General features: G+C 45.1%; 1 protein-coding gene across 2 annotated transcripts in view; it reads right to left on the minus strand.

The window, feature by feature from the left end:
• TULP1 (TUB like protein 1) overlaps positions 1-22,943 on the minus strand; it is a 48,274-nt gene extending 25,331 nt beyond the window's left edge. The window contains exons 1-9 of one of the 2 annotated variants that reach the window (XM_048498666.1): positions 22,535-22,943; positions 18,479-18,527; positions 15,117-15,246; positions 12,516-12,668; positions 10,402-10,539; positions 7,608-7,727; positions 4,719-4,853; positions 2,277-2,377; positions 139-309 (exon numbers count right to left, since the gene is read on the minus strand). In XM_048498666.1, the coding sequence (XP_048354623.1) occupies positions 139-309; positions 2,277-2,377; positions 4,719-4,853; positions 7,608-7,727; positions 10,402-10,539; positions 12,516-12,668; positions 15,117-15,246; positions 18,479-18,527; positions 22,535-22,581 (1,044 nt within the window). In that variant the 5' untranslated portion in view covers positions 22,582-22,943. The remainder of the gene's footprint in view (positions 1-138; positions 310-2,276; positions 2,378-4,718; positions 4,854-7,607; positions 7,728-10,401; positions 10,540-12,515; positions 12,669-15,116; positions 15,247-18,478; positions 18,528-22,534) is intronic. The other variant, XM_048498667.1, reaches the window with a different exon arrangement.
• Between the last annotated feature and the right edge of the window lie 724 nt (positions 22,944-23,667).

A 23,667-nucleotide genomic window follows, 5' to 3' on the forward strand; every position in this document is an offset into this window, starting at 1 on the left:
CCCTTTCCTGCCCTCATTGAGTCAGGGAACTTCACTGCACAAAGAACTTCTCTTAGCAAACATTTTGTCCATTCCCAGAGTGATTTATCTACAAGGCATTCATTTCCCACAAGGCAAAGTTGCCCTTTAGCTTCTTACCTTTTTATCATTATCAAGGTGAAGGTAGTATGTAGGATAGAGGCCCCGATCCATCCCTTTCTTATCTCGAGTGACCCGACACTTTATAGTCACTCCCTGAGGAGCTGGTTGCAATACAAATTCCTCCAGATTGCCCACTTCGATGACAGGAGAGGGTGGTCTCTCTTCTTTCTAGTGTCCAGCAAAGGAAGAGAGTTGAACCATGAACACTCTTCCCTGATCATCACAAGACAAGCACACACAATTTCAGACTTTTTTACTTTCCCCCAAAATGAGGTTCATAAATAAAAGATCAGGTGCTTAAAAAATAAGAGACATGGAAAGGACACGAGAAAATAATAGCCAATTACACGTGGCAAGGCTCCTGTGACTTCAGAGAGAATTGGCCAGGGAGTCTTTGTTTCGAGGCATATTTTGCATTATTACCCACCGCCCAGTTTGCAGTAGGGCAGGCACCACCCATCAGTTAGCTTTTTGCTTACGTCGGGGGGGGGGGGGGAGGAATGTTCCACAGGTTTTATATCGCACATGTGTGCTTTAATTTTCAATATAATATTTAATTTTTAGTTTTAATATAAATAGATCGATATATCAATCTATTGATAGATCAATGCATTGATATAAAACAGGCAAACTATAAAAGAAAAGTCTTGAATACGGCGTCCGTACACTTCGCCCAAACACTATCTTTTATGGCAGGAAGGGGGGGGGGGTGTAATGGCAGTGTGCAGACTGCAAAAGGACAACATGAACTGACATTTGCTAAGCTCCCCAGATTCACGATCATCTATCTCCCAGTATGCTGTAAACCCAAACATCAAGACTGATGGGTTTTCCTGGTGTGGTCTGGAATCTCTGATTGCTTGTGTATAAAACTACAAGGTTGGAGACACATCAGTTTGTATTTCAAACGCAGGGGTAAATCAGGTGTTCGGACTGATTGACTACAGTTATTGTTTTTACATTTTTTAAATTGTTAGCATTGATTTATTGATTATCAATACAGTTAATTGATTTTTTTAAAAAAATCTAAAGATCTAAAGATATGTAGCAGTGAGGAGGCCACGGGCAAAGGAAATGATATGACAAGACAAGAAGCGGGAAGTAGCTGGCAACAGGGAGGAGGGCGACAGGGAAGTGTGCAAAGAAATGTGGGGGAGTAGGGGGGTAAGACTAGGTGGGCGGGCTGTGGTGAGAGTAAAGATGTCCAGGGCAAAGCTGTGTCCACTGACAAATCTGTCCTGCTCTGGCAGTGAAGCAAAATTAAAATTGTGATATAAGTGGATTTGCTTGCTGCGAAGAGAGTGGAAAGTGAAAGTGGGGCTAGAGGAAATACATCTGTACAAGAAATTTTGATGTGGTAGACATTTGCCTCCACCACGCAGGAACGTTGTGCGTGCTCAGCCGTTGAGATCTTTAAAAAAACATTTTTGTTTTGTTCAGGATACTTGTGCAAACCCTTTCCTCAGGATCTAAATCAAATTGCTTTCTTCCTGTGTGTGTCTGCAGTTATCATACAGCTAAGGTTGCCAGTGGGGTGTAAGGTATACTATGCGGGAAAAAGAGAAAGATTATAGGGACTGCTGGGGAAGGTAAAAAGAAAATAGTATGGGAGGAATAATAAGATGTCCCTCACAACTCCTTGAATGTCCCCAACTTGTACACTAATATTATTTAGAATGTCCACTCATCTCTCTGTCATTCTTCTGTCTCCAAATGAGGGAATTTACTGATGACCAGAGCCTTCCTGAGGTCTGACATTGACCAGAGAGTCCTGGGCAAGGCATGGGGAAAATCCAGGTGACAATGGATGTGCTCCAGGTGTAAATTCATTACCTGGGCCAGAAGCTTAGTCCTGTCTAAAGAGCAGTGGGGCAAAAAAACCTGTGAGAACAGGCTATGTGAATATGCAGTGATGTTTCCCTTCCCTTCTCAACCTTCTTGTTGAGTACACAGAGGTAGCTGGCACCATTAATATACTGTAGTCAGTCAACTTGCAAGTGCTCCTGTTTTAGGTAAGATGTGTAGTTGTTGCCTCACAAAGAAGGTGCACTTAATGCCCTCTTGGTTCATGCCACCAGAGCTGGAAAAGTATTGGGGGTTCCTGATTCCCATATATGAACACTCCCAGCAGCTACCTTTTTGGACTTCTTTCCTTTCCCTTTCTTGTTGGTGTTCTTCTGAGCTGTTTCTGCTGGGGGGTCTTCCTCACTTTCATTTTCAGCAGTTTTGGCAGCAGCTGAAAGCAAAAAAAAAAAAAATGCTGTGCTCAATATGAACCCAATATGACCTAAAGTTGTACCCATATTTGGCATGCAAGGAAAGAGTTAATAGGGTATAGTGGCCACAGTGCCCATCTAACCCCAGGGAGATGTAAGCTCAAATCCCCTGGGTGAAAGCTTGGGTCCCTGCGTGAACTTGGATCAGACACTCTCCCCCTTTCAGCCTTATGTACCTCATAGGGTTATTGTGAAGATATAGGGAGTAAGTAGAGGGAGAGCTACATATGAGGTCCTTGGAGAAAGGACAAACAATGAACAGACAGATAGACCTGTGACCAGACATACACATCACTATAATAATAACAACAACAATTGATTGCTGTCTATCAGAATTCACTTATTGTAACTCTCCATGGGGTTTTCAAGGCAAGAAATAGGCAGAGGTGGTTTGCCATTGCCTTCCTTGCATAGTAACAACAATAGTCTTCCTTAGAGGGCTACAGTGTTAATCCAGCTGCTTATACACCACTGCTGGCCAACAACTGGGTTCAAACATTTCTGTACAGCTTCTTCTTTCAGCCATTGCCTTTCTATCTCTTTTCTTTTTAGTACGGATGCAACCATGTACCCAGACAAATTGTTGTTTCATATGTTCATTTATCAGCACCTTTCAAGACCCCAACTCTCACAGTTAATCTCAAACTTCACAGCCCATCCCGAGGAATAAAAAGAATAAAAACTTTGGATGGAATTTCTTTAATTTGCTATATGTGTGCATGTGTGTAGGTGCAATGTGCAAAATTAGCATCTATCAAAAAATTAATCTGAAAAGTTTTTTTTTAAAAAAACCCTCATGCCTCTATCACACACACACACAATGAGCACCAGGGCAGTGAGGGACTATTTGAGATTAAATGAAACACAGCAGGAATTACTTGGACCCAAGATTAAAGCCTCTTCAGATGCTGCCCTTTTCTATGACATCATCCCACACCCCTCCCCTTCCCTCCCCTTCCCCTCCCTTGCATGCCACCCCTTACTCCCTCTCCTCCCTCACTCCACTTCCCTTGCATGCCTCCCCTCCTCCTCTCTCCTATCCCTTACGTGCCACCCTCCCTCCCCTTCCCCTCCCTCTGTTAGGATGGGTGGGCCATGTCCAGATGCTGGGTCCTTTCCCCCTCCCTCCCCTCCCTTGCATGCCACCCTTACTCCCTCCCTCCCCTCCCTCCCTCCACTTCCCTTGCATGCCTCCCCTCCCCTCCCCTTCCCCTCCCTTGCATGCCACCCCTTACTCCCTCCCCTCCCTCACTCCACTTCCCTTGCATGCCTCCCCTCCCCCTCTCTCCTATCCCTTACTTTCCACCCTCCCTCCCCTTCCCCTCCCTCTGTTAGGATGGGTGGGCCATGTCCAGATGCTGGGTCCTTTCCCCCTCCCTCCCCTCCCTTGCATGCCACCCTTACTCCCTCCCTCCCCTCCCTCACTCCACTTCCCTTGCATGCCTCCCCTCCCCTCCCCTTCCCCTCCCTCCCCTCCCTTGCATGCCACCCCTTACTCCCTCCCCTCCCTCACTCCCCTTCCCTTGCATGCCACCCCTCCCCTCACTCCCCTCCCCATCCCTCTGTTAGGGTGGGTGGGCCATGTCCAGATGCCGGGCTCCCTCCCTCCCCTCCCTTGCTTGTAGTTGTCCCAACTGCAACCCATTATGCATTTGCTGTGAGGAAAGGGCCTGAGTGATACTGCAGAGTAGTGAGTTCTCATAAATGAGTCTCTCTAAGGTTTTCCTTTCTCCATAGCTATTCTGCATCCCATTCATGGCAATCTAATGCGATCCAAAGTTATTTGAGGGTCAAGCCACATAGTCACGGCGGGGGGGGGGGGGGGTTAAAGAAAAAAACTCAGTACCGCTTGTTTTCTGGCAAAGCTTGAATGTGCAAGTGGCAAACTGGCCATGCACATGAACCCACAAGCACACACTGTGAACATGCCCACCACTATAAGCATTGGAAAGCTTCTTGCATTGGTGAGTAAGTGTACACAGTTGCCTTTTGTACCTTTGTGCAGGGGAAACAGGATTGGTTGAAAACCCCCAAGTAACATTTCAGATCAAGAACCAGTAGTAGAAACAGAAATCAGCTCCACTTAAGAGTAGACGGCATCAACAAAGACCTCAAACTCATCTAGGCATTGGGATCACAGTGCTCCTTCCACTCCCTAGCCTTGAGTCTCCTTTGCAAAGGACCTTTTGGAAATTCATCTTGGTGCTTTTTCTTTATGTGCCACCAGGGGCTGCAAGGAGGACTGGCTGTCAAGCATCTTCGGGCTCTGTTTCTTCTGGCCAGGGCTGCAGCTGTTCTTACCCTTCTTTATTGTTCTTTTCTCCTTAGGGCCTTCTCCCCCAGCATGAAACATGGATGCTGGGCTTTTCTTTTTCTCAGGTTTTTTGGGCCTGGAGCTGGAATCAGATTCATCTTCAGCCTCATTATTCTTCAGAACTGCAGGTATTAAGAGAAAGGTTTTGATCAAGAAAACAGTCAGGTCAGATTCTTGATAATAATATCTAAGAATATGGTCACAGAGTCAACTCTCAAACCCTCACTGAGTCTGGTTCCTCAGAACAGTGTTATTTAACAGCAGATCAGGCTAATGCAAAAACAAAACATTAGCACTGGGAACAATATCATGCACTAGTGTTCCCATGAGGACTGCAACCCTCCTTGTTCTTTTTAATCACGTTGCTTCTCTCACGCAGTCATATTTTCATGCAGCACTTTATGGCATAACTGACTAAAATGGCACCTGGGACTAGCACAACGGCTGGCCCTGTGTACCATTTGGCCAGGTCACATGGGGGGGATGCATTGCTGAGCCACCGCCCCTCCCCCAACTGTGCCCCCCACCTGAACCCTACATGGAGTTTGGGAGCAGGGGGCGCAGTTGAATGCTGAGCTGGGCAGAGTGGGCTCACCCGCCCCAAACTCCATCTGAGCTTGGGGAAAAGAGGACAGAACCAACAGTATAAAGCTGGAGCTGGTCAGCCTGGCTGCTCAGTTCAGTCCTAGGCTCAGCATGACTTGGGTTGAGCTTTAAACAGTATGACTTGGGTTGAGCTTTAAACTTGAAGCTGAACCTGAGCAAGCCAAGCCCAGCATTGTATGGGCCCGCCCCACTCACAACTGGACATGGAGTTTAAGGGAGGGTGAGCTTGCGCAGGCTGGCTCAGCATTTTAGCTGCGTTCTTGCTTCCAAACTCCATGTACAGTTCAGGTGAAGCACAGTTGGGGGGGAGCAGCTTAGCAACGTACCCCCCATGTGACCTGGCTATCCTGTAGGGCCCCTGTGAACCCAAATTGGGAGTGTTCTAGCACCACTTTTTTGGTCATCTTTATGGTTGGAGGCCAAAGGGTTTTTTTGTGTGTAGGGGGAGCAGAGAGGTAGAAGGCAGAGGGCACAACTCACTCCATACCTGTCTTTCCGCCATTCCAAATTCCTATCTTCAGTCACTTTCTTCCCACAGAGTTGTAAACATAAACACATGTGCAGTTTGGGTTTGAAAAGGAACGCTCCGTGTACAGGGTAACACTCACAGCTAATGACAGTGTCTGCACCCTCCCCTTTGCTGTCTTTGTGGGGAAAGGAGCTGAGGGAATGATTGCTCATTTCTGACAAACTCTCTCTTTCATCCTTCACACACAAATAATGGCGTCCTTTCAGCAGGTTGGGAAAGAATCATGCTATTGACTGTTTCCACTTGCATGATAGTTGCAAGTTGCCTCTTCCAGATAAAACCTTGTAGTATTTTCCCTGCAGTTCAAATTACAATTGTGTGGTGGTGGTTTGTTTTGGTTGGCAACAAATATACTGAATATCTGTTCTACATGGATACCTAATTTCAGCCAAGAGAACGATTTGCCTCCAGGACAGCAATAACCTGGGAAAACAATGCTTCCAGAAGGTAATAATGACCCAGTTCAACTTCAGTTTGATATAGTTCATGAACCATTTTCAATTTATCTCATCTATTGTTCTCTCATATACGCTACTACATATTTCCATGTGTAAGGAAATTGTACTTCCTTGCTAGACTGCTTTTTTTCAAATGAGGTGAGCTTCCATTGTTTGCTTCTTTTCCCCAGAATGTGAGTGCTGTAATCTTACATCTACAACATCTGAATTCTGAATTTCTTAGCATCTTAGCATGAACTGTGAGGTTTTTTTGCTGACAAGACTGGTGGACTTCAAGAGCTTGATCTGGATAATCTACATTTTTTCTTCCTTCTAATTTTTGTAACATGTAGTCTGAAGAAGTGTTCTGATAAGCTTAAAGGCTTACATAATATTGGCCCTAATAAAAGATATTGCATGGTGTTTGTTTCTGCCTCTACTCTGAAACTCTGCAGTTGTTGCTATGGTGAAGGTAGTGGAAAGGGCTAAGTCACAGCTGACTTATGGTAACCCCATAGGATTTTCAAAGCAAGAAAGATTCAGAGGTGTTTTTCATTCCTTGAAAGTCTCCCATTCAAATACTGACCAGAGCTAACCCTGCTTATCTTCTGAGATCTGACAAAATCAGGCTAGCCTGGGCTATCCAAGCTAATTGTTGTACAAGCTACCATTTTATGACAGGCTCCACCTATAAAGTCACCAGAAGTGGACTGGCTGTTATGGCCACCATAACCTATCCTGGTGGCCTGATGGCCCAAGGAACCTCCTCTACTTAACCACCCCTGTCTGGGCCAAGTTCCATGTGGCAATGGCAATATGCGGGGGGCAAAGGCACCTCCCACTGAGCTGAGTCACATGGGGTGCAGCAAAGGTGCTGTGGAGCCAGCAGAGTCACGCATGAAAGACACTGCCCAGCTGAATCGCATGCATGAAAGGTGCTGCCTGGCTGAGTCAGGGTAAAGTGTGGCCAGCTGAGCAAGCACCAAAAGAAACTTGCTGGTGGTAAGTGGCAGCGGCAGCCCTAAACAGTGCCCCCACCCGAGCGATGCTGCCCTGGCTGACTTGCTTGCCTTCCCCACAGTGACCCCATGAAAGAGGGAGGGAGTTAAAACAGGCAGCCATTCTCTTCCTTCTTTGTGGTGTCTTGGAGCACGCCCAGGCCATTGACAGGGGATGGGGACAGTAGGCTAGCAGCTGGCCAAGGACACTGAAACCTTTTGGCCCAGCCTCACCCATTAAACAAGAAGGAATCTGAACACAGACCGAGTCCAGTACTCTAACCAGTAGTCTATTCTGACTCTCACCTTTCTTTTTGACCTTCTTATCTTTGTCTTTCTTGTCCCCATTAACTTGGAACACAGAAGTTGGCTCCTTCTTCAGTGACTTTGCAGTTTTGGCCTTGGCATCAGGTTCAGCTTTGTCTCCTATTAAGACACACAGTGAGTGGAAAGAATTAGAGTGTTATGAATAGCTGAGGGCGGCAGGGGGTGGGGGGGGAGGGGCTGTGGAAGAGACAATAGCGAACAAAATGAAGGTAGAAGGAGACCAAAGAAGAGAAGAACAGGCAAGACAGGATGAATGAAGGGATGGCTCAAGGAAGGAAAGGATAAAAGTGAGTTTCAATGAATGAGAATAAAAGGGAGAAATGGAGCAAAAATGCAGGAGACAGACCATAGAGCTTAGGTGTTGAAGGTGGTATGGCAGGCTCACTCTTGTTGCTTGCCTGCTGCAATTGTGTTTGCAGGTTATTGAAGAACAACAAAAGCCTACAGAATCTGTTTGAGAAGGAAAATGAGGCCAAAAAAGGAAGCTGCTTAACACAGGACGGAAAGAGCTCTTTACTGACTTTCAAAGTATGTTTGTGACAAAAAGAAAGCAAGAGAAGGAGGGAAGGATAATTATAGGAAAGGGCAGGAGAGATGATTGCAAAATAACAGCTAAGAAGAGCCTCTGTGTAATCCTCTGCTATCAGAGCAGGGGTTCCTTCTTAGGTGCAGTTCTATAACCACCTTCGCCATAGTGTAAATCTCTTCACACTATGACAACCACCATTTGCTAGAGTTTCTCTTGACCCACTTCAACCCTACTCCGAAACTCTCTTCAGTCCAGATATGGTGTCTCAGAACCTGGTCCCAAATGTACTGGCAGGACCTCAGCTGCACCTCACCCTGCCTTAACATTTTATCTCTGTCCATCCCTGTTCTCTTACCTGAGGACTCCACCGCCCTTAAAACTACCTCCTGTCCTTCCTTCTCATTGCATGTACCTCTTCCTGTGAGGTAGGGCAGACTGATTTTGTCCATTTTCCAGTGATCAAGTGAGGCTCAGAGACTAATGAGAATTAGGCAGGGTGAGGTGCAGCTGAGGCACTCCACAGCAGAGAAGGGTATTTTGACTCATGATGCTGCTGTAATCCTGGCTGTTCTTGTCTGGCCGTGCATCAGTAGCCTAATGGTTGAAAGTTTTGTAGCTCATGAGGGAGTAAAGGACTTTGGTTCCTGGTCCCACATGGAATCAAGTTAGTCCTCAAGGAAAATTCCAAGACTGCTAAGAGCTGGGCTATGGATGAATTGACCCCCCTTCCCTCCCCTTATTTCATAGCCTCCTAGTCACAGTGTCAGTGGCTGTGACCTTTTTCATAAGCTGCACAGAATTCTCATGCAGGTGTTCTAATGTGTCATAATGATGTGGGGAAATTGTAACTAAGGAGGCAAAATAGGCAGGTTACCAATGACAACATTTAACCAGGAATAGATAATGAAGTCTGCAAACACACCAGTCCCAATACTGATGTCCTCCATTAGAATATAGAAATAGCTAAAGAATAATGGACCAAGGGCTTCCAAGATATCCCAACACATCCCATACACCTTTTTGTTCTGGGTATACCACCTTCAAATATTTGCAAGCCCTGTCATTGTATGATTGCAGGGGCTTCTCCTGAAGTCTTTTTTTAGGGGGTGGGAGGGTGGAATTGAACACATGAAGCTATCTTACATTGTGTCAGACTCTTCGTTTGTCAAGGTCAGTACTGTGTACTCTGACAGTGATTCTGCAAGGTCTCTGTCTAAGGTTTCCACATTACTTATCACCAGATCCTTTTAACTGAAGATGGTGAGGAATGAATTTGCTGCAGAGTAGACGCTCTGTCCATCACGAATCTACAGCCCCTCTCCATGGAATTTCATGAAGATGTTGAGAATCCTCGATTCCTAGCTCTTTTAACAACAATATAGTTCTCCAAACCAATATGTTTTTAGTACACCAGAAATTTCTCATTATTTCCCTAATTAGGATCTTCACTCCTCCTTCAGATAATTAAAGGTTTCTTAAACGACCCAGTTCTCTCTCTCTTGTGGCTCATTTTGTGCTGGATCCCTTGCTTGAAAGCATAACTGGTGTTACCTCAAAGACATCTTTCTCACACAACCTTTGCCATGTCCTTTAACTTTCAAGCCCAAATGTGAGTCAGCATGGGCCAGCATCCATCCCAGCCCTTGTGTTTTTCTCTATTTGGGTTATCTCAGTGTCACAACACAGCACAGAAGGCACCTGAGTTTCAGTCTCTGATCACGTCAGCAAAGGGATCTCAGTTAGCAGGTGTTGGAAAAGACCTTTCTCTGCTGAGATTCTGGGGATGTACTACCTGTCAGAGTGGCTTATGTGAGGAAGAAGGGTCAGTAATCTGTCTTGTTTTATTTATTATTTAGATTTATTCCCCACCCTTTATTACAGTCTCAGGAAACTCCATGTGGATTGCACAGGTTAGACTGATCTTGTCAGTTCTTGGAAACTAAGCAGGCTAAGCCCTGGTTAATACTTGAATAGGAGACCACCAAGGAAGACCAGGGTTGTTATGCGTGGGCAGGCAATGGCAAACCACCTCTGAACATCTTTTGCCTATAAAACCCTAAAGGGGTGGGGTAGTCCCCATGCTGTGGATTGACAGCAAAAAGAAACAAACAAGATATGTTTTCTCCATTATCTCTTTAGACTGTAAAGAGCTATTTTTACATACATATCTCTGCCAAAATATACTACTAGTACCTCTACAACCACCACCACCACCACCACCACCAACCATAGCTTGTCACTGACCTTTACTTTTGAACTTCTTTTCCTTACTATCACTAGCTGGAATATCTTTATGAACCTTTCTTTTTGGCTTTTTGGGGGGATCTTCACTTTCTACCTCTTCCTCCTCCTCTTCTTCATCTTCCTCCTCTTCAGAGTCCTCTGAAAATTTGGGGTTTGGAAAAAACCAACAATTAAAAGGAGGAAAGGAGAAGAAACAACCATGTGAGTGAATACAACAAAAGCTTTAAAAGTAAGAGGCAGGCAAAAGTATTTCTTTAGTTCTGGAACAGGTGAACTCTGCTACCTGGATTGTACAGTTTATTTCTCATTTACCCAAGTTTGCAATGTGTGGCCAACTGCATTTCTTCCATTTTCACAATTCTCTTACAATTCCATCATGGTGCTAGGTAGATTAGGGAACTTCCTTGCTGGGGAGTGTTGTTAGTTTCACCAAATGGAAGAAATGAACTAGACCAGGTGCCTTTTCTTATTTAAGGAGGGTGGGAATTCTACAGAGTTTTCTGCAGTTCTACAGAGGCACACAGGCCGCAAGCTCAAATCTGTGGCTGCTAGTACAAAATGTTCATATGTTAAAGCAGCTTGATTTTGGACTGCCAAGGACTTGTAACACTACAAAAGTATAGCTTTAGGAATCAGTTGCACTAACAGTTCCAATTGGCTGTGGTCTTGCATAGCAGCTTCCTAAAAGGCCTTGCGGGCAATCTCTCCATGATGCCTTCAGTCATATATAGCTTATTTCTAGTGGAAATACGTTTTTCCCTCCATGGTTTGTTTTGCAAAATGTAGCTGTTGAGGTTGCAAACTAGCAGAAGACAGGAGGGGTTTCTAATTCTTTCCTCTTGTGTTGCTGATCAACTAAAATTGCCCTTCCCTAAGTTGCTTTTTGCCCTGCAAAGTAGCCATATCTTTTCCTTTGTGGAGCAACTAGCAACATGTGGGATGATTCGTAATAGGAGAACAGCACAAAGGGAAGAGCCCTTTCTCCACTACACTCTAGCTTGCAAATGCCACTGCTGTATTCTAAAAAAAGTTAAGCGCACGGACTAATAACCTCAAGAAAGAGCTAAAAGAGCTAGGAGACAGAGAGTTGCAGTAATGCAAACTGTGTTTAGGTGCATGATGAAGCAACTGGGTGATTGTTTTTGCACACACTGCTGTTCCTGCCTATCAGTCAGGTTTGTATTTGAAAATACCATTGATGAACAATGCAAAGATCTTGTTAGAATGGTAAATGGCAGCTGCCATTGAAACAGCTCTGGCAGACCTTTGACCCTGCTTCCACTTCTCACCCACATATTAAGTCCTTTCCTTTCAGCTGATGGTCACTTCAAAAAATCAGCATAGAGATGGAGATCAAAGAGTGATGGACCCACTAGACCAGTGGTTCTCAACCTTCCTAATGCCACGACCCTTTAATACAGTCCCTCGTGTTGTGGTGACCCCCAACCCTAACATTTATCCATTTTACAGAGGGAGAACACTGATGCAGAGAGTCTTAGGCGACCCCTGTGAAAGGGTCGTTCAACCCGCAAAGGAGTCCCAACCCCCAGGTTGAGAACCATTGCACTAGAATCTGTGGACTGAATCAGATTGCAGTCCTGGGGTGGGGTGGGGAATACAAATGCACAACTAAGGTCGTTTCCCCACTTACCTTTTGTTGCGCACTACTTGCGGCAAGTAACGTGGGGTCCCGCTGCACTCACCACTGTGCCAGTGGCGACAGCACAGCAACCCCAAATCTGCCGCTCTCCTTTCCCCTCAGCAAGCGGTATTTCTGTTCCTGTATGGAACAGCACCTTTTTGAACACCCCACACTCTGCATGGGGGAGGGGGGAAGCGCTGGGGTGCGACTGCCAGTTTCAAGACAGAAGCTTCAGAGGTTGCCACCAAATGCTCCCTTCCCTGCCTCTGCCCTTGTGCCCTGCTGCAAAAACGGGGACAGAAAAGGGTTTTTTAAAAAGAAGACAGGAGGCGCGTTCCTGCGGTGGGCAGTAAGACTTTGCGCTCAAAAGCGGCGATTCAAAGGAGAGCGGTTTGCCTCAGAGTTTTTTTTTAAGTGGAGAATCAGCCTAAGGGAGGGGAAGGGAGGGGAGGGGAGGTGACAGGGCCCTCACCTTGTCTCTTTTTCTGGCTCCTGGCCACATTGAAATGAGTGGATGGGTTTTCCTTTTTTCTCTTGGGATCTCTAATGAATTTGGCATATGGGTCCTTCTCATTCACTTCTTCTGACTTTTCCTCCTTCTTCTTTCTCACTTTTTTGACAGCAGCTTGTGACAAAAAAACAAAAAACAGTCAGAATGGACAAAAGGGAAAACCGGGGAGGTACATATAATAGGACTTTGCACAGCTAGGAACAAAGGCTTGTATAAAAGCAGCTTCGAGGATTTGTTTTTGGGGGGACTGGGTAAACTCACAAGGAGTTTTGGGAGAAAGGGCACTAATAACTAGATGTTTTGGAAAGAAACAGGCAATTTGTTCTTTTTGAGGCCAAAAAAGGCGGCCTCAATGTCTGGAAGATCTGTTCACCAGTAGGAAAAGAACGACACGGGGGGCCATCCCTAAAACTCTGTCTTCAGTAACTGCTTCAGACTGCCCTTGGGCCCTGTTGCAGTCTTAAGGTTGAATTCGATTTTAAAAATATGCCTGGGAGATTGTTAGGTTTAAATCATTAGATGAGCAGGGGCTGTGGTGCAGTGGAAGAGTTTCTGCTGTGCATGTGGAAGTTTTCTGGTTCAGTCCCTAGCATCTCCAGTTGAAAAGGCATCATGTAGTCAGTGAAAGGAAAGACCTCTACCTGACACCCTGGACAGCTGCTGTGTCTGAGTAGACCAGGGGTCTGCAACCTGCGGCTCTCCAGATGTTCATGGACTACATGGCCAATTGGCCATGCTGGCAGGGGCTGATGGGAATTGTAGTCCATGAACATCTGGAGAGCTGCAGGTTGCAGACCCCTGGAGTAGACATTACTGACTTTGATGGACTGATGATTTGATTCTGAATAAGGCAGCTTCCTGTGTGTTCATGTATGTGTGTATTTCCCAGCCCTGTGTTCCCACCTCCCTCTTGGATGATCCTGACTAGAATACTACTATTATGATATGGGTGTGAGGTGCATGCCATGGCCAAATCAGATATGACCATGGCACCATTTAATTTGCACTGTGCTGAATTCCTGTACAATGTATGTAAAAATTAAAGCACGGTGGGCCAGGATAGTGTGCTGAGCTCATTCGCCACCCATACTCTGCTCTCTGAAACAGATCCCCACCCCCACAATTGTTTTGATTGCAGCATGTTTTACTCTAGTCTTAAAGATCAAGAGACAATTCCATGGGGAAGAGAACGGGCAGCCAAAGGACTTATTCCACCCCCCACCCCCTACATACATCCATATTGCATTTTCAGTTGCTGTCACCTCACATGATAGGGATTCGGTAGCAACCCCTTTCAGACCCACAAACCTGCTGCCATCAATTCTAATTTAACCCCTAGGATGCAGTTCTCAAAATCTATATATACTAAAAACATAAGGTAAGTTCTGCTGAGTCAGACCAGTGGTCCATGTAGTCCAGCATCTTATATCGTATAGTGGCCAACCAGTTGCCCTCAAGGGCCAACAAACAGGATCTAGAGATCAAGAACTCTTCATAATGTTTCCTTCTATGCTGTTCCTCAAAGATTTACTGCCACTGAATATGGATGTTCCCTTGTGTCACTACTATGGCTAGTAGCTATTAATAGACCTGTCCTCCATATAAATATAAAACTTATATTGGATGTAAAATACATTAGATTTCTCTTCTGTGTTCCACCCACAATGAGCAACATTCATTCTCAACACAACGAGCACAAGGCAGGTCTTAGTCTAGGAAAACGTGTAAGATCATCTTGACCCACCAATTCTTGCAGCTTCTCACAAAATTACCTTTATAAGAGGCTCCTTTATGGCTGGTGGGGTTGTGGGCATTTCTAAGTGAGGGCACAGGAAGTCTGGATAAGATCATTACAGTCATTTATTTAGTTATATTGATGTACTAAATTGACACCAAGCCTTTTTGCCTGGTGGACCCATGAAACAAAAGAGCGGTGATTTCTAAAGTACTGAAATAAAACAAGGCTCATCCCTGCAATCCAGCAACTCCATCCTGTTTGTGTCTTTCTAAGAAGACATATACTGCTTACGTGCTGAAAACCCACCAGAGAGGACCTTTTTAGGGTGTGAATTCCAACCCCTGAGAAGACTAGATGAAGTCAGCATGGATTTGTCCCCAACAAGTCCTGCCAAATCAACCTCATTTTGCTCTTTGATTGAGTGACAATCTTACTGGATCCAAGGAACACCACTGATGTTGTTATCTGGATTTCAGTAAAGCTCTCGATAGGGTTCTCCATGATACTCTGATGGGTAAACTGGAGAACCATGGACTGAACTCTAGGATAGTTAAATGGAAAGGGAACTGGTTGGAGAACCATATTATTTGCTGGATGACTGCAAAGCACATGTTTTATCCCAGCTTCTTTTCTTGGCAAATGAAATGATCACGATCTTACAAGCCAGGTCTACAACAGATATTTGCCTGAGACCTTACACAGCCATTGTTAGTCAGAGCAGACAACACATCTGTTACAGATGGACAAGTCGTTGGATTCTGTATAAGGCAGCTCCATGTGCCACACAGCAACATTCCTGGTAGTCTAGTAGTTGTGTCCCTTACCCTGAGTGGGGGCAGTGGTCTCCCTTGTGGGGCTCAATACCTCTGGCTTCTTCACTCTGAGTTTCTTTGGTTTGGCTTCCAGTGTGGACTCCTCCTGTTTCTTTTTAGGCTTCTGCACCCGTGGATGTAACTGTAAGAGAAACCATGTGTTCTTTATGGATAATGAATAGCAAAGTAAGCTCTCTACTCTAGTATATTCCCAGATTTTAACAAAAGCACACATGAAACAGCATCCTAGTGACACACAATTCCTCATTCTCTGGTTCTGGGTTAGTGAAAACCAATAGTCTAAAAGTACATTTCCTGCCCTGCCACCATGGTCTCTATACAGACTATTCTGGAGCAAAAGGAACAGAATAAGGATGAACAAAGGGATGAGGAGGTATGAGATGCAGTACCGATGATGAAATGCCAGTGCAGCATTTTGGTGGCCTCCAGATAGGGTTCCAGCTTCAGGTTTGGAAATACCAGGATACTTTGGGGATAAAACCTGAGGAGGGAGGGGTTTGGGAAGGGGAGGAACTTAAGAGGGCACAATGCAATAAAGTCTACCTCCTAAACTGGCCATTTTTTCCAGGTGAACTGATCTCTGTCACCTGAGATCAGTTGTTATACCAGAGAACTCCGGTCACCACCTTGAAGTTGGCAACCCTATCCTCAGATGACCCCCCCATGGGTTGACTCAGAGGAAAACAGGGCAGGCCTTCCAGCAGCAACAAGGTCAGTGTCCTCTGCAGCTCCCTTTCCCCGTGGTCCTTATTCCCTTGCACTATTCACCCTGGATCCCCAGTCTTTGTGACTTTCTCCTGCTTCATTTCTCTGTAAAAGGAATGTGAATTTGCTAACTGTAAGAACAAACAGCAAACTGACTTACTGCTTTTACTGTTGTTTTGCTTGTTAGACCATGTGCCACATGTGCTACTTGCATGCTTATGCAACTAACCAGATGCCAGTTTAAAAAAGAAACCTAAAGTGAGAGCTCTGAGCAATAGTCCAGAATCAAAACTTTGAAACAAACAATTGTTTCATGTCTGTAAATTATGGAAAGATGTGGCAACTCTGGCCTGCTCTCTATTGAACAATACAGGGAGGAGCAGATGAGATGGCTCTGCTTAATTCAGAAAGGGTTCCTCCCCATTAGGAGAGTAACTGGATGTGCTACAACATAAACAAACAATATTTGGTTGCCAACATGCAAAATTAATCTACTACTACTGCCAATGATCTCACAAGACTGACTTTGAAACGGTGGGAAAATAATGAAATGAGAATTCTTGTTATATAAGTTCCTGTTTTTGTTTTGTGGTTTTAAGTAGGGTCTATTCCACAATCACACTTATGTATTAGATCTCCCATCCAGGCACAGGCCAGAGTCAGCAAGGGTCTTATGTCATGTGCCCTTCGGCCAGATAAGTACTGTGCATTGCAAGGACAAAACAAGAACTGGAGACAGGTGCAATGCCAATTAATTTAATAAATTGAGATTTAATTTTCAAAATATTGTTGTTATTTTCTGTTAACACGAGTAATTGTTTAGATGAGACCTCAAGATCACAATAATTAGGCTGAGTTGACCCTTTAAAACAAGCAGGTGGGTTCAGGCTCATCCTAAATGACACTCCTACCTTTGACCATACACTGGAATGGTTTTCGTTGAGCTCTGGGCTTTCTTCAGGCTGTACCACTAGATGGCTCAGCAATATACTTCAAATGAAGTTAAATTACCCAACTCAATCAGCATAGGAATAAAGTGATTAAGGAGGCTACTGGCCCCATTCAATCAACTGGAGTGCTACCATCAGATGTTTGCTGCAACTTAAGTATTTTGTATAAAACATTTATAAATATTTTGCCCTAGTATGTGGGAATTTGCCAGGCATTGATTTTGACAGAAATCTGTAGACTAAAACAATATCCCTGTATTGTCCAGGCTTTAGTTTAATATTCTCCTTGCCACTGTCTATGGTTCCCCTAAGCATCTCCCCTAAGCATTTCCATGTGCCATGGGTTCTAGCTCAGTGTCTACCATGCCATAATCCCCTGGGAGCCCTGTTTTGTGGAACAGTCCAGGGAGGTGTTTTTTATGAGAGAAGAGGGTTTTAGTCAATTGCCAAGTTTCTTACCTATATATATAAAAAACTAACTCTGAAAATTCCCAGCCACTATAGTCAGCCAGGCGAGAGTGTTTTTAGATGTTCACATACCTGAAATTTCACACCTGGCCCAGGGAAAACACCTTTTTCCTGGCACTCCATGGTGAAGGACATGCAGCTGTCTGTGTGTAACTGTCACCCTTAGAATGTTCGTGCTGCTTAGAATGTTCACTCAGATGGCCAGATAGGAGCAGTGGAAACAGTACATAGGCAGTAACTTGAGTGGAAGTGAAACACATACACACACATACACACGAAGGAGAGGGAAGGGAGGGAGAGGGAGGGGTGGCATGCAAGGGAAGAGAGGGAGGGAGAGGAAAGGGACGGAGGGGGAGGCATGCAAGGGAAGAGAAGTGAGAGAGGGGAGACAGTGAGGGGTGGCATGCAAGGGAGGGGAGGCAGGGGGCCCAGCATCTTGATATGACCCACCCACCCTAGCGGAGGGAAAGGGAAGTGAGGGAGGGGGAGGGGTGGCATGCAAGGGAAGAGAAGTGAGTGAGGGAAGAGAGTGAGGGGGAACATGCAAGGGAAGGGAGGGAGGGGCCAGGCACCCTACATTCCCTGAATACTGCGGTTACAGTTAAGAAAACCAGGCACACATTACTCAGGAGTAAACTCGGTACAGCAACCGTCACATACTTTGAATGGCTGCGTCGAGCTCCTCAGAGGGTTTCCTCAGAAGCGACACCCATTGCCACCAACCAAACTTACTCCCAGGTAAAGGATCATGACCAACCAGCCTAGATGTGTGGGAGGGGTGCCTTTCCATTCCCCCCCCCCCCCGGAATGCGGGCACACACATCAATGACATTGCACAGTATCAGGCTGCGTGTTTGCATGAGCACGTACTGCTGGCCTCTGCAATTGATTTGCTGCAACTGTTCCTTTTCCATTTCACCACAATAAGCCACAGCAACGCATGGCCAGGCCCCGCTAGTATGTAATATGTACCATCTTGCTTTCAGTTCTCTATCTTGTACCTTTGCAATCCACTCTTTGCCTTGTTTATGGTATGTCTTAGTTGCTCAGAAGCACTGTAGCATCAATCTAGATAGGGTCAAGTCCACTATATTTTCCCAACTAGCCAATGTTTGATGTTGTTGTAGAGGAAGCCCCATAGAGCGACCAGAGAGGAGGCAACCACATCTATACGAGTGCTAGAAATTCACTGTAGGAATCAGGAAATGAGTGTGGAGAGGATTTTCGTACCTGCTTATTAAGTCTCGGCTGCCGGGGGCTCTCAGAGTCTTCATTCACACTAGTAAAGACAAGAAATGTAGATATGAGGTATGTTTAATTTACACAAGAGTTAGATTAACTTGTATAGAGCGCTCCGAAGCAACAAGAGAGGGATCTAGAAATGTCTCTGCCAGCTGCAGAAGAATTGGGCTGAGCATCTGGCCTTTCTCTTTAATGTAGGCATCTGGGTTGGGCCACTGGACCACAGTAAGATTGCCATATGGTCACTGAAGAGCCATATGCTCCCCACCCGCACCCCCAAGCAGGGTTTGCCTGACAGCACTTCAGTAGCTGGTGAGAAGAAAGAAAACATAAAACAGTGGTCAGCAACAGTGTACCAGAAAATCCAGAAAAACTTGGAAGTGATGTCACACCTATTCTATGGTAAAGCCATAAAGTTAATGGCAATTCCTAGAGAAATGTACTATCACTAATGTCTGCCCCCGTCCAGTTCTATCCCTTCCCTTGTTCCTTTTCCCTGGCTCCCCTTCTCCCCTTTCACTTTCCTTCCATTTCTTCCACTCGTCCTTTTTGCTCCATCCTCTCTGCGTCTGCCCATCCCACCGGAATAGCTAGACCATTGCTGACTGGTGATTGCACATATACCATCTGTCTTGCTATATGTGGGAATGTCTTTCCTTAGGGGTGGTGGGATAATTAGGTTACATTTTTAGGGCACCCTGGAATGATAATACAGGACATATGTTTTAGCTAGATTAGACCTTATGTTTGTTTTTAATTGTAAATTGTATTGTAATATTTTATATATTTTTGTATTCATATCATATTACCTGTCCTGGCTTTGCCAGGGTGGGGTATAAATTGAAAAATAAATGAAATTTAAAAAATAAACATCAGTCCAGTTCTCAAGTGAGGCCTTTCTATAACTGGAAATTCAAATGTATATTGTAGCCTGCAAAAGCAGCCACAGCAAGACTGATATGGATAAGGGGAACACAGCACTTCAGAAAGGAGATGTAATTCCTCATTTGTTGTGCCATATCTTAGACCAAAAATCCACACACACCCCTCGCTTTAGGACTGGTACTGTGTTTCCCTGAAAATAAGTCAGTGTCTTAGGTTAATTTTCGCTCCCAAAGATGTGCTATGTCTTATTTTCAGGGGATGTCTTATTTTTCTGCTCCACAACTGCATGCTCTGGTGTTCTGTTTGATGGGCATGCTTCCAAACAAAAACTTTGCTACGTCTTACTTTAGGGGGATGCTTTATATTTAGCACTTCAGCAAAACCTCTACTACATCTTATTCTCAGGGGATGTCTTATTTTCAGGGAAACAGGGTAGCACTCATCAGATCTTGGCTGCTAAACAGGGTCAGCTCTGGTTATTATTTGGATGGGAGACCACCAAGGACTACCAGGGTTGCTTTGCAGAGGAAGGTAATGGCAGATCACCTGGTAGTCTCTTTCCTTGACAACCCCATAAGGAGTTGCTATAAGTCAGCTGCGACTTGACAGCACTTTACACACACATGCAGGCACGTACGCACGCACACACCGGGGGAAAACGAACAAACACGATATATGAGTGTCTGGGTATAAAAACAACATTTTAATTCAAGGAAGCAATATGAGAGGTGGGAACCCTTCTTCCATTCCCCAGCACCACAGACTTGATTCAGACCAAACTGCCGTCTTATATCTGCTTATGTGTTTGGGGTTCCAGTCATGAAACGCCAGCGCCACATGCCATTGAGTCCTCTGTCTCTTAACCTCTTGGTTATCTCTAGTCTCCACAAGTCAGCCTCACCCCCCGCAACAGAGTAACAGCATCATCCTAAGCAGAACTATACTCTTTTTATGTCCGATGAAATCAGTGATCTTTTGTGTGTAAAGTGCCATCAAGTTGCCTCTAGCTTTTGCAGACCCCTGGTGGGGGTTTCAAGGCAAGTGCTGACGCAGAGGTGGTTTGCTGTGGCCTTTCTTTTATAGAGTCCTCCTTGGAAGTCTCCCTTTCAAATACTGACCCAGCTTAGCTTCTGAGATCAGATGAGATCATCTTTGGAGGCTGTAATTCTGCTTGGGCTTGCTCTGTGAATTTCGTTGTGCTAAATTTTAGCTAATGGACTGGCAAGCCAGGTAACATTTTTCACCATTTGCATATCTTCTCCATTCCAATAAGAAAAACAACAACACTCTAATCTAACGTAGTCTAGGCCAGTACAAAGTTGGACCTAGAAAGAAAATATTTTCTTAGTGCTTTATGCTAAACGTTCAACATAGTTTTGCCCTGAAAAAGAACACTTCCTGTGTAGATACACCTCCAAATCCCTACATAGAAGTGTTTGGTTATGTTGGTCCTTGAGCACTATGGTGGCTTAACATTATGCTTGATATTTTTGCGGCAGCGTTGTGACTTAAATGACACATACCAAAAATACCTGGAGTTACCAACCAATGTGAGATGATGCTGAGATTCTGCTGCAGATTTTCGTACTTTAAATGCTCACATTGAAAAAATGGGAGACAGATCAAATCATGTCTTTTCACCCAAGGAGCAGCGGTGGCGTAGGAGGTTAAGAGCTCATGTATCTAATCTGGAGGAACCGGGTTTGATTCCCAGCTCTGCCGCCTGAGCTGTGGAGGCTTAGCTGGAGAATTCAGATTAGGCTGTACACTCCCACACACGCCAGCTGGGTGACCTTGGGCTAGTCACAGCTTCTCGGAGCTCTCTCAACCCCACCTACCTCACAGGGTGTTTGTTGTGAGGGGGGAAGGGCAAGGAGAATGTAAGCCCCTTTGAGTCTCCTGCAGGAGAGAAAGGGGGGATATAAATCCAAACTCTTCTTCTTCTTCTTCTTCTTTCTACCTGACAAAGTGTCCAGTTTTTCTTAAATGTTTCTAGCTGGCTTGCTCATTAACTGAGTCCAATGAAAGCAACAGGGTAGCACCCTCCAATCTGAAGAACAGAGCAGTCAAATGACCCTACTTTTATTGGTGACCAGGTTTCCCTTCTACATATCAGTTAAACAGAAGTCAAAATAATGACAACGCCAATACTACGCAGATATGAATGACTGAATTGCAGCCAGCCCTGACCTGGATGGTCCAGGCCATTCTGATCTCATCAGATCTTAGAAGCTAAGATAAGAGTAGGAGGAGAGCCAGCATAGCGTAGTGGTTAAGAGTGGCAGATTCTAATCTGGAGAACCAAGTTTGATTCCCCACTCCTCCACATGAAGCCTACTGGATGACCTTGGGCCAGTCACAGTTCTCTCAGAACTCTCTCAGCCCCACCTACCCTGCAAGATGCCTGTTGTGATGTAAGCTGATTTCACACTTCTTAAAGGTAGAGAAAAATGGGGTATAAAAACCAGCTCTTCTTGGATTGGAGACTACCAAGGAAGTGCAAATCATTTCTGTTTACCTCTACAGGACTGCCGTAAATCAGCTGTGACTTGACGGCATTGTCTACCTTCCTGCAGCCAAGCCAAAAGGTGTTTTCACACATGAGGCTGGGTGGACAGGTTGGGATGTTCAAATGAACTGGCCTCTGCCCAGTGGGAAAAACGACATCCATGGTCATTATCACTGCAGCCAAGGTCCAAACAAAGCAGACCCTGCAACTCAGCTTGGTCCTGGTCCCCAATAATTCTACAGGGCAGTAGCCCAACAAGCTAAAAGGCCAGTCTGGCCCCACATGAAGCTTAAGGTAGCTCCTGCTGTAATTAATTAATAATCAAGCCAGATATTGATGAGAAACTTCAGTCCATCTGTCGCAGGCCAGCTAATCCCACCCAGGCAAACAAGCACATTCTGCTTCCAGTGAAGGTGCTTAGTGTAAGGAACATAGGTGTCTTTCCTCTCTGTCTCCAGTGGATTGACCTTTTTTAGGGAAATTCCCCTCTAGAATGAACCTTTAGCAGGTCTCATAAAAAAATCTTCCCCCCCCCCTTCCAGTAATGGCTCCTATAGAATGGTGTAGGGGAGGCAAATCCAAGAAGCAGGACAAGCCCCAGTGTGCCAAAAATATGCCCTAGGCTAGGAGTGGAAGGTTCTTGCACTTACCCATCTGCTGTCCATACCTCTTGGAGGATCTCTGATTGAAGCGGCATTGCTGACCGCCAGTCTCTCTAATTCAGTGGCAACTGGGTCTTGCTGCTAGAGGGCAGGAATGCCTGTGCCAAACCACCCTTCCTGCAGATGGGTGAAAAAAAATCTCCTTCCTTCTTCCCGTTGGCATAAAGCAACGAAACCTTTGTGTGGCAGGCAGCAACAAAACGTAATCCAAGCAGGAGGCTTCAAAACATCTATCCTGTGTAGCTGTGGGTGCCCTTCTTTGGCTTTCGTATTCCTCTGCTCTTGCAAAACAGCTCTAGAACATTATGTTGGTAATCTTCACCAGGTTCTTTGATTCATGTACGTTCTGCAGTGGCAGATGACGTCCGCAGGGGCTTCTTTGGCTACCCAGCAGCGAGTGTGGTGTCTCAATGAAGCAGGTGAAAAGAGGGAGGCGGAGAGTCAGAGAGATGATTAACTTTTTATTTCTTCAAACTGGGTAATAGGATTTCAGGGACTGATGGACTGCCAGCTGAGCACCCTGGGAGATGCTGTAGGATGGAACATCTGTCACTGTAATTTGTTTCAACAGGGCCAAAGGAGAACTGACTGTAACAGTGTTCCTGGGTCTGCCATGACTGATTCAAACTGTTTGCAAATGTGTTATCTTGAGCTGGATATTGTGCCCTGGTGGGGTATCAGTGCCTGAACTCATAGGGTACAGGTCAATTTCTCAAGGCTCTCTTCACAGTAAGGCACAAACTTTAAGAGTGAGGAGGAGAAAGAAAAAGAAAACCAAAAACCTAAAAGCATAAAAGCATAAAAAGAAAACTCTTGGCAAGGCAAAGGTCAGCATGAAAGGTGAAATAATACGAGGTAGGTAATATAGTACAACATGACACAAAGTGATCAAGATTTATTCTTCACTCCTGCCAGTTTCTTGTTGTTGAAGCTGCTTTGAGATCAGTGATAGAATTGATCCCAACTTACCGTGGTGAAAGGGAATGAATAAAAGGCACAGTCTGACCTACTAGGTCATTGTTCCCTTTAATGTGGATATTCTGTGCCTGTTAAGAGCACATTGCAACAAGATTACCAGCTTCTCATTATTATCCTGGTCCCCATAATCTAGTAATCAATAA

The sequence above is a fragment of the Sphaerodactylus townsendi genome, linkage group LG05 (assembly GCF_021028975.2).
Source record: "Sphaerodactylus townsendi isolate TG3544 linkage group LG05, MPM_Stown_v2.3, whole genome shotgun sequence".
In the NCBI taxonomy this organism is placed as follows: Eukaryota; Metazoa; Chordata; class Lepidosauria; order Squamata; family Sphaerodactylidae; genus Sphaerodactylus; species Sphaerodactylus townsendi.